Source organism: Thunnus thynnus, chromosome 10 (assembly GCF_963924715.1).
Source record: "Thunnus thynnus chromosome 10, fThuThy2.1, whole genome shotgun sequence".
NCBI classification, from domain to species: domain Eukaryota; kingdom Metazoa; phylum Chordata; class Actinopteri; order Scombriformes; family Scombridae; genus Thunnus; species Thunnus thynnus.
In genome coordinates, this window is record NC_089526.1 from 20,436,671 (window position 1) to 20,454,673 (window position 18,003).

Sequence of the window (18,003 nt, forward strand, 5' to 3'; positions counted from 1 at the left end):
AAGGTCACTTAGAGTGAAGAGCAGAACTTTTTAAATTATAATAATAATATAGTTGTAGTAGAGCTACTGAAAAATAGAATTGAATATGTCCTAATTTAGACTATGCTCTTCAGTTTAACAAATAAAAATGTCACATATTTTATATAATATAAGAAATACTTTATTAATCCATAGGGAAATTTAAGTGTCACAACAGCACTGTCACACAACAATAGAATAAAAATAGAATAAAATAGTTGAATAGTAAAATAGAAAAGGTTATCATTATATATTGTGCAGTAATTATGGTTTATAATAAAATGAGAGTAGTGATACTAGATAAAATAGTTATTATCCATTTGCAATGATTATATACATAGCACAGTGGGTAATAATTTTGTGTTTAATATTATATCATTTAATAACGTTGATTTTTGCTATAAACTGCTACGTTGTAGTCCTATTAAATATAAATAAACTGTTAAATAACTTTTTAAATCCTTATTTTCTAGGTTATTCTAGCCATCTCAACCCATCTTGGTTAGGTTGGTTCGTTTTGTATTACTATAGTGGTGACTGGTCATATGACAGATTGAACCCGTTCATCTTATTTTTGTTGCACCTGCAGTATTATTGCCTATGAAGAGCCTTAAGAATATTGCAGTCCTAGTTTTTGGCGCTTTAGTCTACAATTTTTGACTACTGCGGACGAGTATACGTCGCAGACAAGTTATCTTTAAACGGTTTCTCAGGAGCCGCCGCTGTTTGACGGGCGGCGCTGTGTGTTTAAACAAGCGCCTCCCGTGCTGTGGTCTGTTGTCTGCCGTCAGAGGAGCAGTTAGCGGAACAGCAGCAGCAGCGGACGGATCAGATTCAGCGTCAGTTGGCAGCCTGACACCGAGATTTGTTACTAGATTTTATGTTAATGTGAAAGGAAAGGTAAGCTTTTTGTTACCGCCGACAGCGAGTGTAGCTATAATAATGTCAGCAGGAAAGCTAACACTGATTTTTTAAAGACGTTAACGGTAAGTTAACGCGAGTAGGTTAGCTAAGCAAGACGTTGGGTTAGCTGTTAGCTGGCTTGTTAGACGGAAACGGATTTGTCGTGGATTAGCTAAAAAGGTTAACGGTGCAGCGCAACAAAAATGAGCATAACTGCGAGGAGACAAAAGAGAAATCGTTGCTTTTAAAACGGCACAGACCCGAATAGCTAGCATTGTCGCATCTAGCTTGACCTAACGTCAGTCTTATTACATTTAACATATTCAATTTAGCGATTAGTCACGGTTAGCTGATAGTTAGCTGCGTTAGCGAGTCATTTCCTTTATGAATTAACCAGCTAGAGAAAAGGATTAGCCTCGTTTGTAACAACCAGGCTGCGGACTGCGTGTTTTCCAAAAGAAATCATTGCTTCCCACAAATGATGTAGAGCTTCCCGTAGCCTCTTAGGGATATAAATGTTTGTGTAACATATTATGTAACGGTACGACATGTGCTCATGTTGTTATTTTTGTTGGTACCAAGAAAAGTCTGGCGAGGTTGTTCCTGGCATGTTGAGGGGCAAATGAGTTTGATAGGTGAGCGAATCAGTCAATAACGAACAGCTGTTCAGGCCCAACGCCCAAGATCGTTCAGGTCATAATGTTCAATATGCAGGAGAGGAAACAAAGCAATTTGTTCAGTGGACATCGTCTCTGATTCGCCATAAAAGTCAAACAGACACTTTCAATAGTCTCCTTCTCAACTGAATATTGAGAATAGGTTTTTCAGATTTTCACTTATTTGCTAAAGTGACTGAGAGGCAAAGTTAACTTACCTACAGTGAGATATTTCAAGAATTTGGCCAGTGATGATGTTGTAAAATTGTCCTCTGGTTGTGTCTGATTTTTTTCTCTCTCTCTCTCCTCATCCCTATCAGGTGACATTGTCTTGTATGGAATGAAAACCTCACAGAGATATATCGACTCCAAACCAGCGGGTAAGTTGACAGACGCTCGTCAAAATGCATTAATTTCTGTGTCAGCTCAGCATGTGTTGATAATACTCCTCTGTTGCCATTGTCCTGTTTCACAAATGTACATTAGCTCGGTTTGCTGACATGGAGTGGCAGACACCAGCTGTGTCAGAGAAGTTCCAAAGTCGCTTTGGCCGTCGGCCTGGAACATCGGACAGTGGGGACACTGGACTTGGCACCTCAGCATCTGACAGCGCAGAAGGTGACTCTTGGTTGTTCTTCCTTCCTGTAGTGTGTATTATGCAACAGTATTTTGAAGTCTGTCTGTCAGTGACGGAGCTCTAGATTGCACTCAAACAGCCTGAGTTATGTGCTTTAATGGTGGCTGATTAAAAAAAAAAAAAAGTATAACAGTCTGCTGCATACATGCAATTTACAAGATATCGGCGTTTTATAACACGACTGTTCTTTTAAATCAGTTTTTAAGCCGTCTTGAAAGTTGAGAACAGTCGTATAATGAATAATGTGGTGAAAAGCTATGCATGGCCCTCAGACTCAACCCCCTTTTCTGTGCTGAGACTGGAAAGATGTTTTCTTCATGTTCATGTTGTTTCTTGGGCTATTTATAGAGTGAAATAAATGTTCATGATCCACTGTGGGTGCTCGGGAGATTTGCAGAGGTAGATTAAAGTCCCAGTCAAAAATGCCCCAAGGCTCTGCTGTGCCGCTCTTGTGATTAGTCTAATTGGGAGGATTGGATGTTGGGATACCAGGACTGGACAGTGAGATGGAAACTGGACTCTTGCCTGTGGTGTGAAATGTCACATTCAAAGAATTTTGTGAGTTAGAGTGTGCATGTGTGTATGTTCTGTACTCAGAATAAAAGAAATGCGGTATTAGAAAGGTTCAATGTCGAGGTTGAGATGAATGAAGTCTTGTGTAACAGGACATTACAAAATAATGACTGCAGAATCATCAGAAGTGAATCAGGACTGCAGGGTTTGTGCTACACAAAGGTGGTATTTGTGGCGGGGCTGCCATTTGAGAATTCATTTTCATGGATACAATTCATAACCAGAAAGACATAAAGCGGGTCTAAGGAACAAAAACCACTGACTGTTAGTAGTTGAGAAAACTTGTCTCGCATCTTGCAGCTCTAATGATGCCTTCGTCTCATATTGTCTTTTGGCAGCTGTTAAACATGGTAGTGGATCTGTAATAGTATGGGCAAGGATCTCATGGGTGTCAGTAGTTTCCATAACCATCCGCGCCAGTTGCATATCAGCAGTGGAATATGAGCCATTTTGTAGGACCATGTACAGATGAATTTATGTGTGTTCTGGTGCTTTCCTGATCACTGCGAGGAATTAAACAACCTCTGCTCACCTCCCACCATCCAGATCTAAACGTCTCTAAACCTTAAAGGGAGTGTTGAGGCTGATTTATAGTAGACCGCTCAACACTTTTGATAAGTGTCGCTCGACAGAAATATTGTATTTTCGACAGAAAAAAGTATCGCTCGACACTTTCCTTTCATGTCCTGCACCTGGAGAATTTTGTTATGTCATGGACCCTGTCATATTTTGTTGTGCAGTGTGATTGGGTAGTGTTACCACGTCGCCAAGGAAATGGTAGTTTTCACTTAAATTTCTTATTGATGTTTTGGTCTGTAACTTTTGATAACTTGTAACATTCTTGTTTAATTAGTTATGGTCCGAACGATATAATGTAACTAAACAAGCCAACTGGAGGATAGTGTCTGGTTACCATGGAGATGACTGAAACCTTTTGCTGAAGCATACATTGGAAACGTCTTGCAACTCTTTAATTTGCATCTACAAAAGGCAAATCAGCCTTTTGCAGATGCATATCTTTTACGTCCTCCACACAACGGAATTTGCTTCTTCTTGAGGTGTGAAGCTTTATCTTTCAATCCCTGAACGCACCGATTCAGCTCAGGGCTTATAAGACAACATTCCTAGGAGGACTGAAACTGCATTCAAACAAAAATGGTGGTTCAGTTCCTTACTGGATACCTAATTTTCATTAATTGTTATGTTAGCTCAATTTAGTTGTGATCTCTGGATATGTTACTATCGTAGCTGTCGTCTCCATGTAGGAATGAATGTAACGGCTTCTTACCGGCCTCAGTTTCTTTGTCACAACTGTTGAGCACGCTACTGGCACTGGGACAGCTTTTCCTGGCACTTCAACTGACAGCAGTGCCTAGCAACGTGACAATTAACCCCAAATTTAGCCACAATAATGACCTGTTGTAGATACCACTGAGTAACATACTGAGAATGTGAATTAAATGGTTTTAGAAATACCAAACTTCTTTTAAAAAAACAAGAAGTTTTTCAAAATTAAATTGCTTGGTGTTAATCAAAATATTCAGTTTTACGGCTTTACGTAACTGTCTTTATGATATACTTTGGAAAGGCAGGAATGTCTGTTGAGCAAACATCTAGCAGAGTAGTTTAGACTTGTTCAAGTCATGAATCAGGGAGCCTGGAGGGCTCTTTTATAATGGAGGTTTTATCTTCCTGAAAACTTGGTGTCATTTCCTTTTTAATATTCTTGCCTTTTAAATACTAATTATTATTTTTCACTGCGATTTTTAAAAAGTTTCTTGTTTAATGAAGTTGTGGTTTAAACTTGAGCAGGGATAATAATATGCCATTCACTCTTTGACTGTGGATGTACACGTGTGTGATGTGTGTTTCAGTGGGAGGAGGCAAGGTGCTTAAATAAGCGGCACCCACAGATCACCCTGTAACTTGAGAGGTGGGCTATAAATACCCCTAACCTTTCCTGTGTATGCCTGTTTGTATGTGTTTGCTCTGAGCTTGGTACAGGCTGGTTTGGCTGTTCGAGGACAATACGGCTTTTTGGGCACAGGGCCTGGCTGCTGCGCTGCTGTCAGTCTTAGCTTCAGAGGTCGATTCCGTGCCGCCCAGAAATGCAGACGACGGACTTCTGTTTTGATTTAAAGTATTCTGCAGCTCAGCTCACCCCAGTTCAGCTTTAGAAAAAATGCCACAGCTAATAACATGTTTGTTGCCTTCTACTGACTGCCTGGTTTCCAGACTTCAACAGGTCTCTCAGGTTTGTAATGCTGTTGAAATCAGAGTTATGTAACTTGTGGAGATGGCTGTTGGTTGGTTGCAGTGGTCTTGCTGTTTTTTTTTCCTGCAGTGTGTGGTGAGCATAATGTGATCTCTGAGGTTTCCAAGTGAGGACATTTTTATGCATGTTTTATAGAGTGCACTGGGTGTAAACTCGAGTAATCCGAGGATGCTTCTCTGTGTGGAGTTTGGGCCAAGTAAAAAGGAAGACCCTTTAGTCAGCACTTCTATTGTTACTGAATTTTCCAGTGAATTCTGCTTGTCTTGCATGTACACACAGCGACATGGAAGCCAATACAAGTTTTTATTAAACACTGTACAACAAAACACCTTTTTTTTTTATTAATGTTGTAATAGAGAGATTTGATTCTGCACATTAGCTTAAGTCTATATTTAAGCCTATTCCCTCGGTCGAGTCAGTGAGAGACAGTTAATTCTTTCCGTGGTGACACCTCATCAACAAAGTAGGCCACCCATAAACCCTGCTGCATCAACTTTACATCACCAACTGAAAATAGAGGAAATGGCCCGCAGTAGTGCTCTAGATATTCTGCACTGATTTAAGGAGGTACGTCTGTACAGTTGTATGCAGAAGTTTGGCCACCCCTTAACAAATAACATATTTTGGTGATTTTTTTTTTCTTTTTAATTGAAAAGATTTAAACTCAGCCTTTCTAGGATATGGAAAAAAACATATTTTCTGCCCACAATGCAGGGGAAGGCTACAGTCCCCTGACTTAAGCATGACTGAAAATCTGTGGGTAGATCTTAAAAGAGCTGTGCATGCAAGACAGCCCAACAATATTGCAGAACTATAAGCTTTTTGCAAAGAAGAATGGGAGAAAATCCCAAATACAAGAATTGAAAGACATTTATCTGGCTACAAAAAGCTGTGATATCTGCCAGAGGAGGTGTTGCTAAGTACTGACTATGTAGGGTGCCCAAACCTTTGCAAATGCCACAATAATATTTTTAATTATTTATTATTTTTTCAATGTTTGTCGTAAAAAGTAACTATGCCTTAATGTTCCCCCATGTTTTCCAGGCTGTGTTTACATATTTTCAATTTAAAAATCACCAAAATATGTTATTTGTCAGCAGGTGGCCAAACATTTGCATACAACTGTATACTGGACAGTGAGAGAATAAGACTTGTAATATATTTGCTAATTATTCTTTTGTTTGTTTACTCTTTGAAGATTTCTGCAGTTCCAGCAGCAGCCCCTCTTTCCAACCCATTCGCAGTCAGATTCCTATACCCACTGCACATGTCATGCCATCCACGGCCGGAGCCCCGGCCTCTAAGCCCCAGGTGTCTGTCCAGGAGGACTCCCAGTCCTCAGTCGAGGGTCACAGGTCTTCCTCTGGCTCTAGAACTCCGAGCGGCTCCACCTCCAAGTCTTCCTCCCTCTCCAAATCAGCTTCTTCGCCCAACTTGGATGCTCAGGCTGGTGTGGGAAGCGACCCTGTGGGGCCAAAACCAGACTGCCTGAGCCGCTACCGAAGCCTCGTCAATGGGCTGGACCACTCACTTTTCCCCACAGATCACACACGAGTGGACGAAGGCCAGAGGTTTGACACTCCCGCTGTGGAACCCACGCTAAATCAGTCAGCCCTGTTGGGGGGGTTATGCCCTGATGTTAGACTCCGATTACAAACAGGGATTAGAGACACCGCAGACTGTGTGTCTGAGGCCTACAGGGGAGCCATGGAGCACAGCTATAAGGTTCTGCCTGAAGCTAGGCCAGGTGTCTCCGGCATAGCAGAGCCCTCCAGCCAGAGGGTTAGTCAGCCCGGTGGAGCCGGATCGGCCAGCGTTTATGCAAGCCCTCTCAGCCTGCAGACACAGGCTCTGCTGAGGGAGCACGCAGGCTCCAAGGGTTATGAGCCACTGCGGCAGGACAGATGTAGTGAACTTTCCAGCTGGCAGCAACAACAGCAACATAAGCAGCAATTGGAGAGTTTACGCCTGCAAGTGGAACAAATGCAGGTAAGATTTCATTCTTAAACAAGAAGTCAGCCGCTCTAGTTGTAAATAAACACAAACCCAGGACTGTCGAGGGTTTTTAAAATTGGCCTGATAACTGTCACAGCTCTTTTTAGACCGCCGTAGGGTAGGCACTGATGTCACCCTTTCAAGCAGTACCACAGCTGGGTGGCAAAACAAATGTCGTCATGGCTGCTATGAATAGGGCGAGGAAAACAAAATAGTACTTTGGCAAAGTAAAGGCCGTCAGAGTAGACATGTGGGACAGTCGGGGGGTTTTGGACATTCAAATAGGGCCAGAAATTAGGTTCCTGACACATAGCTCAACATCAGAAAAATAATGTTACACTTGACTTAACAAAGCCTGAAGGCACACAGGCGTCTTGTCCTATTTTAAAGGATTTGTCAAAACCAATCAGCCAAAAAAATCACAAGAACTTCAAAGGATATTATGTTGTCTGTCAGGTTCATAAAAGTAGATTCTATTGGATGTTTAATTCAGAAAATTGTTTGCTTTGTTAACATTAACAGCTTCTCATGTCACTGCTTCCATTTTGTAGTCTGCAAGAAATCAAAATGGTAAAAATCTGCTGCACAACAGCACTTTCAGGATTTTTTAAAAATGTTTTTTCCCCCCCATTAGAGTGAATGATGGCAGATGTTGACCGTTGAGTGTTTGCCACTCGACAGCAACTGTCGCCTTTTCCACATACTGTGTGCTGACACATTAATGTACACTTTATCACTTAAACGCTGGTTTTTAAAACTATTTACATATTTGAGATACTTAAACTGGGCAGAATATTCAAAGCAAAATACGACTGGGCTCATGGAGTTTTTACTGTATGAAGAAATTGTTTCTTTGTGATTTGAGTTCAGCATTTATTATTTCATTCATGGTGCTAGATTTATTCTTCAGGGCAGCAGAACACACTGACACCAGTGTCTTCAGCGTGTGTGTTGGATGAAAGACTTTAAACAGTCATTGAGATGATATTACATATTAATCTAAAGAGATGAGCATTACTTCATACTCATCAAGTTTTGTGTCTCTTTTGTGATGGCCATTTGAAATTAACTATCTTGTCATGGACAAAAAGTATGTTAATGTTTACATTTGTGTTGTTGTCAACAGCTGTATTGTGTGTATTATACACCATCTATATTGTGCTAAGATAAGCTGGACGGCTGTCATCCTTCCAGACAGTTAATGTATAATCAAGGTCAAAATTGTGCATCTGCAAATCTTCACAACCCGTATCTCCATCGCGTATTTCCATTACATGATGCAGCTTTAACTGTCACATGTTTGTGTCTCTTTGTCTCAGTTAATGAGTGCTGGAGTGGGTCAGTATCCATCTTTGTACCCGACGCCTGTGCACACAGAGTCTGGCAAGTGGGACGCTCTGGTCAAAGCCAGTGAGAGTCTGCTAAAGGAGAAGGAGCTTATTATTGAGCGGCAAGTGTTTCTAATAGTTTCATGTTGGGAGGGTTGGTGAAGGAATCTTTGTCACCTTTTTTATAACATTAAAATGTTTGATACCTTGTGATTAAAATATGTATATAAATCTGTCTCACAACCGTGGAGGCTCTGCAGGCTATGTTTCTGTACACATTGTTGACTGTTTTGTGGTTCTGGTCTTGGTGCAGACAAAAGCAACATATGAACCACTTGGAGCAGCGTCTGAGGGAAAGCGAGCTGCAAGTCCATGGAGCCCTCCTGAGCAGAGGGGCCTCTTATGGGGACATGTGTATGCTCCGACTACAGGTTAGTGCAAAAACAACCGAAAACCTTTTGTTAATACAACCATCATCTGTGCAAACAATCTACCCTGAAGAACATTATTGAAACCTCAGTATCACATGATGACATTACAGGAAGCTCAGCGGGAGAACGCCTTCCTGCGGGCGCAGTTTGCCGAGCGCACCGACTGCGTTGCCCTGGAAAAAGCAGAGGCAGAACACAGGCTGGGGGCGGTTGAGGCCGAGACACGCCGACTAACCGACAGCCTGAAAGAGACCTGTGAGAGACACGCAGAGGAGATGAAAAAACAGGAAGAGAGGGTGTGTGTGATTGCCTAACACGTCTTCCTAACGTATGATGTTGCACTGAGCAGTTTAAATGACGTCTGCTTTTCAGTGTTGACTTTGCTTCTATTTTAGTGGCATTTATTGGCTGAAACCTGCTTTTACATTTCTGCACTTTGTTCATGTTTGTCATGAATAGAAGATGTTTAAAACCTGTAAAATTTGTAAGTTAGATTTTACATGTTGGCTTTAACTAGTTCACTTATTTTCATTAAGAAAGAAGAAGCTTTTACTCTGAGGCCAACATGTGATTGTGTTTATAGGAACAGTTGGTCATATGTTCTCACCTCGAGACTCAGTCTGTTACAAGGAAAGTGTAACACCTAGTACTTGTTATATTTGGAGCATATTATCCCACTTACCACAATGTCCTATTTGTGCAGATCCGTAGTCGAGACAAGCACATCAGCAACCTTAAGAAGAAGTGTCAGAAGGAGTCGGAGCTGAAGAGAGAGAACCAGCAGCGTATTGAGACTCTGGAGCGTTATCTAGCTGACCTGCCCACCTTGGAGGACTACCAGAGCCAGAACAAGCAGGTTAGGATAGTGGGGGGTTTTTTTCCACTTAGGACAGCGTGTATAAATCATGATCAGTGTTAAACATGGACGTTTTTGTTTTTGTTTTGTTTTTTTGCATCAGCTTCTGGAGGCCGAGCAGCAAGCAGCTCAGCTACAAGACAAAGTAAGAGAGTTGGAGGTCTGTCTAGAGGCGACCCGCTCACAGCTACGGGAAAAGGACACACAGCTGGAGGAGCAGAAACGCAGGGAGAGAGACTTGCTGACCACCATTACAGAGTACGCACACACACACACAGGCTGTATAAACCACAACACATTCTCAGTCGGTGTGGTAATTATCTACACTCTGTTTACAGAGACAGTAATAACTCTGTGTAATGTGTGTTGTGTGTTTATTATATTTGTCTTCATCAGCATGCAGCAGCGGGTGCAGCAGGGCCTCGAGGATGGAGCCCGACTGCCGACCCTTGATATCGAGAAGCTCAGAGTAGAGAACTGTGCTTTGAGAGAGGAGCAGCAGAAACTGAAAAAGGTCTTTTTTTTGTTCATGTTTTTCTGTTTTATGTAAAAATAAAATAAAACCAACAATACCCATCCTCCAGTTAGAATGCAACTTTTGAAATGAAATGAAAACTTTTGAAGTTTGATCTGATTCAGTGAGTTTAGAGGAAGTTTGTGTTCAGTTTTAATTACAGAGAAGTGCTCATTTCCTAGAAAGTCGGTTACTGTACATTGTGGTTAAAGTGTGTATTAGCAAACTGTTTATCAAAGTATAGCGCACTTTTCCTCTTTTCTTAGTAATATTGGTTAATCTGGTTTGAGTGCAGCTGCTCTTTTAATGTCTTTAATTCTTTAATGTTTGCCGTGCCTGCTGCGCTGCTGTGTGTTTCACCTGCAAAGCAAACACTTCCGGTTACACAAGGAGAAGAAAGCTGATGTAATTTGATATTAAAATTAAAAGAATTGGAGTTCATTAAACAGAAGTGACCAGCAGGCATCTTTTTAGCTTTGGAAACTTTACCCTGTGACTGACTGTAGGCAAAAAAGTATAAATTTGGAGCTGTGGGATTGTGTAGTTTAACAGTTGTTATCCAAGCACATCCTGAGTGCAGTTAGATTAATAAATTGCACCTCACACAACAACACTTCATTGTGTTGTTGCATTATGTCAAAGCAGGAAGTGACGCTCTTGTCTTTTCTTTGCAGGTTATTGAGAAGCAACACCGGATGATGGAACAGCTCGGCTCCCAGATTCAGGTATTTATCTCTTTACAATGAGTGTAAACAGCTGTGTGGATCCTGTTGTGTTACATCAGAGCGTCATTAATTGTCTGTTTTTTCAGACTTTGGAGGAGCAGATATCTCAGGAAGATAGCAGCTCTCAGGCTCTGAGAGAGGAGGTGATGGCCAAAGAACAGAACGTGTCAGAGCTCCGCACAGCCATGAAGGAGGTGAGATATGGACAAATCCCCCCAAAACATGTATCCTGTTGCTCAATTTGAGGAGCAACAGCTGTGAGTATTTTTTTATATAGCCTGACTCTTCCATTGGCTAATGTCGGTGCTGAACGCTGTGTTCCAGCTTTCAGCCCAGAACCAAGAACTGATGGAGCAGAATCTGACCCTGCAGGAGCAGATAAGCAATCCAGAGCAGAGGAGCACTAACCAGGCTTCCTCTGCCTTACAGCCAGCCGGAGCTCTTCTGACACAGAGGCTTCACGTGGAGATCGCGTCCTGCCTCAGTGACCTGCGCTCCCTGTGCAGCATTCTGACCCAGAGAGCCCAGGGACAAGACCCCAACCTCTCCCTGCTGCTGGGCCTCACATGTAAGAGAAAAAACTCCTTTTCTTGTTGGTTAAGAAAAACTGTAATAAATGTCTACTAACAAAAGTGATAAATAGTTTCAGAAAACGATTAGCGCTGTAAAAAGTTTGGGTGGTGAGAACTTTACAACACGAATCAGCATCACGTTTTGTTCCTCCAGCCCCTCCACCAGTGGCAGGACAGGACGAGGACTGGATGAGTCCAGAGGTGCTGCAGAAGAAGCTGGTCGAAGCTCAGCAGCTCCGTCGAGATGTCGAGGAATTACGTAACGTAATACTGGATCGGTACGCGCAGGACATGGGAGAAAACTGCATCACCCAATAACCTCGCCACCCAGACAACGGAAGGAATTTGCGTGTAAGCCCCAGTTTCTCCTCAGAAGCATCTAAAACGGGCTCGTCTGTCATGCCTAGTTGCTGAATGTCAGGAAGAGGACTGGATTTTTTAATTTTCTTAAAACGAGGACAGAGGAAAGCCCAAATGACTGACTGAACGTTGACTCTCAAGTCTGCCTGTAGCTCAGAAACCACCCCCACCCCTCGCCCCCGCCCGTGAGTTCATCTATTTCAGTCCAAGGGCTAACAGAAAATAACTTATCTCTAATACTTGATCCTTAAGCATTGTGTGTGTGTGTGTGTTTTTTTTAATAATGATGACACAATGCTGTCATTTACCAAACAGTCTTATACTTTTTTTTTTTCCTCCCTAGTCTAGTGGTTAACTATTTGTGTCGAAGTCCCACAAATATAATTTATTTAACTCTTTGATTTCCCTCTTGAGGGAAATGATCCAACAAGTGGTTGACAATCAACTGAAGATATTTTAATCTGTGCTTTTAAGTGAACTCACAAGGAAATGTTACTAACATGCCATTATTTAAAATGGCGGACGCTGTAACATCAGACTCTCCTGTGAGATATAACAACTGAAGGATTTGATACCAAACCAGCGCTCTCACACCACCAGGCCTACAACTGTTTTATTACCAAAGAAGCTGTGGTCGAGGCAGTCGTGCAAGTCTGCGAACGTCTGTTGAGCGCTTTTGTCCTGAATGAAACACCGACACGTGCCTTTTTTCTGTCATGTTTGCAACCACAATGCTAATTTCATGTTAGACCAACCACAAAGGGCTGTTTGCAGCTGACTCTTCCAATATGACCTTTTTCTCCCAGCGTGTCAACCAGTAGGATAGTCAATACATTCCCTGACTCTGAATGTAGCAGATAACTTCGGGCCGCATCACAGAGGGCCCCTCCTCCCCCCTCCCCTTTCAGTGTTTTGTTCCCGGTAGATAGATGAAGTTAATTAAAACTCGTTAGTCTGTGTGATCTATGTAGACGAATAACTTCACAGCATACTGTACATTTCAGGTCGATGACAGCTGACTCACATTCGCCAGAGCGGTTAAGTGTTTGATAAATGTATGACCGAGAAACAGTATTGATCTTCAGTATTATTTATTTGTTTCTTTTTTTGTTTGTATTGACAGCTCAGTGTGAAAGCGTTCTGGGTCCTCATGTGTTTTCTGTAATAATGTGCTAATGTGTTTGAGCAACCACAGTGTGTAAAGGTCCCATGAAGTGGCGTTCAAGATCGTGATTCTTCTCCTTTTGGTTTGATGTATTTAATAGGATGTTTAGGGGGGGTTTAACATGTTTTAATCCCAAATGGTGGTGGTGATGATGATGATGATGATGGAGGGGTTGGCTGGATCACCCCCAAAATCACAGATCACATTGTATTGGATGGATTTTTGCCCTGAGTGCAGACTAAGCCATTTAAAAACTTGACACTTTACAAGGAGAGAAAAGGAATTTTAATATAAAAATATGCAACAATTAACTTTTTTTTGTGTGTGTGACAGACTTTAAGAGATCAATACATCCAGGGACACACAAGCCTTTTCTTTTTTTTTTTTCTTTTTTTTTTTTTTACATTTCATGGGACCTTTAAACTTCAAGTAGCACAAGATTTCTCTTTGGAAAGTCAGGCTCCGCATGCCTTAACATCTCAAATGTTTTGCAAAAGGGAAAAGATGTTTATATTTTCATACTTTTGTCCTTGTTTGTATTTGCATATTTTAGAAATAAAGATTTTCAACATTTTCTTTTGTTTTAATTTGTTTCCAAATTCAACTCAGCATGAAGATGTCGATTGAACAAAATGCCTCACAGGTCAAACAGTATTTTTTTTTTTTTTTTTTTTTACAGATTTCTTTATTTAGAGACATTGAATGTTGCCTTTTTTCGCAGCAGCAAAGTAGCGTCAGTCGTGAGTCCACACGACTGGAGCGTCTGGCTGTCGTCATCGTAGTGGCACTTTGGGTACGCACTGATGATGTCATAGTCAGGGAGACCACCTCCTCTGTAGAGAAATAATCACAAACAAAAAGTGTTGCATGACTGTAAAGACAGAAACAATAAGAAAGATATCTCAGTGAGGATGTGAGCTCACCTGTGTTTGTCCAGATATTTCCGCAGGTGGCCGATTGTTTCCGAGAAGCACATTTTCAATATGTAAGTATGATTCCCGTCTTCTGACCTCACCTTGAGCGTGATGACATCACGGGCAGACGAAGGCCGGTCAGAGGTGAACGTGTGCAGCCTGTGACAGGTGACGAGATCACATCTAAAGACGTCAAAGTAACACTAACGAGGTTTACTGATTGTTAGAACAAGCTGGTGTTTATAAAGTGACAGATATGAGTTAACACTCCACTCAGGATAATGTAGTATGATATAGTATTACATTCATAGCAGCCATATTACATGTGTGGTAACCCAGATGGCCTATAAATCAAACACTGGTCTGAGACTCTTTTAGGAGGCTGCAGATATGAGTCCTAGATCCTGTCGCTGGCTGTCCGTGTTGACCTGCCCTATTTTTCAGACCAGTGCGTACAGTAATCTCCACAGTCTTGACAATCAGCCGCTGTGGTCGAGTCAGGATTTTAATCAGTCTTCACATCATGTCGCGTGTTCTTAAATCCTTTAATGTTAGAAAATGATGTTTGACATCATCATACAGTATATTTTGTGTCTGGATGGACTGTTTGATGCTCGCACTGCATTAAATATTAAATCCCAGATGCAATATTTTTAAGGATGAACCTTTACTTCAAAAGGAAATATGTTAAGCAGCATTTACTACATAATTTCTAGGATTTTAACATAATTTTTTTACTGTATTTAGTATCATTTAAAAACATCAGAATATTCACTAATTTTTTTAAAATGTTTTTGTAGGTTTAAACATGAGTCTGTATCCCCACTGGTGAATCAATTATTAAAAGGTTTATCTGAATTTAAAAGGTTAAATCTGAATTTTTATTGAAGATTAATGGTATTTAAATAAAATATGGCTGTATGATTACAATAATGGACGATATAATTCTGGATACCTCTCCTTCATTTCCTGCAGTGCTGGTGTGTCTACGAGGATCACTGAGTTGCTGCTCCGAGCATCAGATGGATTCTGGGAAAATGAATTGTTAGACAACGAGTGTATTATATGTTCAGCACATGTTCAGACAGGAGTAGTTAATTAATGAGGTGGATCTTCTCTGCTGTTTACCTGCATGGTCGTCCTCACTGATACCCTGATATCAATCACTCGACTGGGCTTCACCACCATGCTTAACTTACCTGTGAGCCAGAAATTGGTTGATAAAGGATTTCCGTCACAGATTAAATTTTTGGGGAGTGACAGAGTGATGTTTACAGGACAAACCAGGTAATTGAGAGCTGACAGCTTTCCCTTCACCAGGAAAACGATCCCACGGCAGCCTGAAGATAAATTCCTCATCTCGCTTGTCATGAACCTTAAGAAAAAAAGTTGCACGTTTACTCATTAGCACATCATTAGCACAAAGACACACATAAACGCACAGACACACACCTCAAAAGGGACACCATCTGGAAATCTTTCTTGCAGCTCAGACGGAAAATACCCGTCCATCAGATCCTGCATGCACCGCTGCAAAGACAGAGAAGATTTGAACAACCAATTTAGATCCTAGTTTAAGGAGTTATACTATTTCCTGCACGGTTTTAATAAGCTAACCTGGGTGCTGAGCTCCTCATAAGAGCGGAAAGGACCATCAAACATGACGATACCGTTTCTGTAAAGCTTCAGTTGGACCGGATCCTTTTTGGCCAGCTGTGCACCCGTAGCTGTCGACTGTACGAAAAACTCTCCCTCCCCTGCAAGGATGTTCAGCTCCTTGATCCTCTGCTGGATGAGGTCAAAATTCATGTGGAAGTTCCTGACCCCAGAGGTGCCTGCAACAGGAAGGAGTCATTTTAGTATCCCAGCTACATGTTTTTAGTAAAGTTCAAGGCCTTAAAGATGACAGCAGATGGAAACTACCTGGCTGCTCACACTCAGCTGCGTCACTGGCCTCCCCGTCCCCCACCCAGATCAATCCGTAGTCATTTAAAAAGCTCTGCAAGGAGAGAGAACAGTAAAATTCAGGTGGGGCTAATCACAATATAAAAACATAAATTAGATGTCTCAATAAAGGAGAAGTTCACAAGTTTTTCAAGTCTGCCCTAAAACAACAATCAGGTGCCAAAATGAACACTGTACATGTTTTTCTTGCTGTTATCTTTCCTCCTGTTCATGCTGACCATCCTTGAACTGGCTGAGCAGGAAAAGAGGGAATTTTTGTACTAAAAAGACTGTAAATGTGAAAGTAATCTACTTTCTTTGACTGTCAGATTGTCCTCAAATGAACTTTTAAATACATTTTTGCACAAAAGGAGGACTGTGGGTTCCCCATCAAAACAACTTACCTCCATCTCATACACTTGATTTTGCAGTTGCTGACACCTTCTTTGAAGATCATCTCTGCAGCTCACATCATGGGTGCTCCCTACATCCACAGACAGGCACAATTCAGCCAAAATACAACCCTTGTATCTAGAAATTCAAACTGTATTATGTTGTAGGTGATTACCTGGTTCTTTCAGAGCCCTCAGTTTCTCCTCCATGACTGAAATCCGTTTGTTCTTCAGAAGAAAGAAGAAAATAAAAACTGGGGGGTTTGACACGTTTCGAGGATGTCAAAGATGCTGTTCACCTTGAGGAGGTGCGAGCTCACCTTACGCTCGATCTCCTGCTCTTGGCTCCTCACTTTTTTCTCCAGCAGGGTCAGACGCTTCATCATGGCAGACATAAGCTGGAAGTCGCTCACTGGGGCACCTGATAGTGTAACAGCATCCATTATATTCTTGGTACAACCTTCTGATAAGTTCTGTAAAGGCAACCCCTTTATAAAGGGTTTATAAACATCAATTAATGGTTATTAAATCATTTATAAGCCATTAATTGGGGTTGCCAGATTGTGAAAATCCCTCCTTTCTATACCACTATAACATTTGCTTTATCTAATTCTATTTTGACTAATGACTTAATGACTTCAGACCTAATGACTTATCAGAAAGTGTGAAACATTTAACCCTTTATGTTTAGTGATTAATATACTGTATACTGATTCATATATACTTATAAATGATTATGAATCATTAATAAAAAGTTAAATGTCTCACATTTTCATCAAAGTCATCACGCCGGCAGTTATATTTAATAAGTCATTAATGACTTGAGCAAATGTTATGGTGGCATAGAAAGGAAATTATGCTTACAAATGGCTTATAAATGATTTATAAAGTTAGAAGCATTAGTAGATGATTTATTAACCATTAATAATACTTATAAATCCTTTATAAAGGGGCTGGTGCCTCATCAGAAAGTGGTGCTGTATTCTTGTAAAGAATGTACACGGTCGTGGTGAAGAAATGTGATAAAACCTTTCTTTGCTGAGACTTTTGACTTTGAGGTGGAGGCAGCATCACTGGGCTGAGTGTGAGAGGTCAGAGGAGGATTTGGATCAGAGGAGTCATCATTATCAACCAACGCTGCTTGAAATTCTGGGGAAAAACACAAGAAAAATGTGAAAAAGGAAGTCAAAGAAGGAGAACATATATATGGATATTTAAAAATAAAAGTTTTAGTTTTATTACAGGATTCAACTGGCAGCCTACCTGTTACAAGATTCCTCCTGAAAGGTACTTTCTTTCTGCCCCTGTAGGTCAAAAACAATTTAGCTTTCTGTGTGTATGTTTCCTTTTTTTCACAGCTGTACAGTGAAGTCATAGTTCTCCTGTAGTCTTTGTAACCCACCACTGCTCATCCTGAGAGCCCTGCAGCGGGGTGCGCCTTGTTTTCTTCAGCATGGACAGAGGTGAACTCATGGCTTCAGTTTTGGCCTTTCAGAGGGATTTCCCGTGTTTGTTGTTTGGAGTCTGTTTCCATTGGCAACACGCAGCAGGCGGCTGATATGTTGTGGAATGAGGCGGCTGCGTGGTTCCTGTTTTATCTGCAGGAGGTCGCTGTTTCTCTGAATCACTCTCTCACACACACTTAGTATGTTTTAACCTGCCCTATATCTGCTCTGGTGTCTGCTCACTGTTTTTGGTGATCAATAAAAGCGTTACAATCAGAGTTTATCAGAAAAAAGACCTTT

General features: G+C 41.2%; 3 protein-coding genes across 8 annotated transcripts in view; 1 reads left to right on the forward strand and 2 right to left on the reverse strand.

The window, feature by feature from the left end:
- Positions 1 to 1,819, reverse strand: part of wdtc1 (WD and tetratricopeptide repeats 1) — a 14,073-nt gene extending 12,254 nt beyond the window's left edge. Inside the window, exon 1 of the mRNA XM_067602010.1 lies at positions 1,796 to 1,819. The gene's annotated coding sequence lies outside the window, so the exon portion shown is untranslated. The remainder of the gene's footprint in view (positions 1 to 1,795) is intronic.
- cep85 (centrosomal protein 85) lies at positions 779 to 13,582 on the forward strand. 5 transcript variants are annotated; one of them, XM_067602002.1, is made up of 14 exons: positions 779 to 918; positions 1,898 to 1,957; positions 2,064 to 2,195; positions 6,261 to 7,051; positions 8,377 to 8,507; positions 8,699 to 8,816; positions 8,927 to 9,112; positions 9,520 to 9,672; positions 9,776 to 9,930; positions 10,069 to 10,186; positions 10,861 to 10,911; positions 10,998 to 11,105; positions 11,236 to 11,479; positions 11,638 to 13,582. In XM_067602002.1, exons 2-14 carry the CDS (start codon positions 1,918 to 1,920, stop codon positions 11,799 to 11,801), a joined length of 2,391 nt encoding a protein of 796 aa, XP_067458103.1. In that variant the 5' UTR covers positions 779 to 918; positions 1,898 to 1,917; the 3' UTR covers positions 11,802 to 13,582. The 5 variants fall into 5 exon arrangements, with proteins under 5 accessions (XP_067458103.1, XP_067458104.1, XP_067458106.1 ...); XM_067602003.1 differs by having other exon boundaries at positions 11,341 to 11,479; XM_067602005.1 differs by lacking the exons at positions 779 to 918; positions 1,898 to 1,957 and adding an exon at positions 4,662 to 4,720 and having other exon boundaries at positions 2,063 to 2,195.
- On the reverse strand, positions 13,239 to 17,924 carry ubxn11 (UBX domain protein 11). Of its 2 annotated transcripts, none has more exons than XM_067602014.1 (14): positions 17,661 to 17,924; positions 17,522 to 17,562; positions 17,288 to 17,398; positions 16,579 to 16,679; positions 16,435 to 16,486; positions 16,271 to 16,350; positions 15,846 to 15,921; positions 15,540 to 15,757; positions 15,375 to 15,452; positions 15,207 to 15,297; positions 15,051 to 15,121; positions 14,878 to 14,951; positions 13,932 to 14,081; positions 13,239 to 13,841 (listed from the first exon to the last, which is right to left on the reverse strand). In XM_067602014.1, exons 1-14 carry the CDS (start codon positions 17,729 to 17,731, stop codon positions 13,694 to 13,696), a joined length of 1,362 nt encoding a protein of 453 aa, XP_067458115.1. In that variant the 5' UTR covers positions 17,732 to 17,924; the 3' UTR covers positions 13,239 to 13,693. The 2 variants fall into 2 exon arrangements, with proteins under 2 accessions (XP_067458115.1, XP_067458114.1); XM_067602013.1 differs by having other exon boundaries at positions 17,288 to 17,407.
- Positions 17,925 to 18,003: the final 79 nt, after the last annotated feature.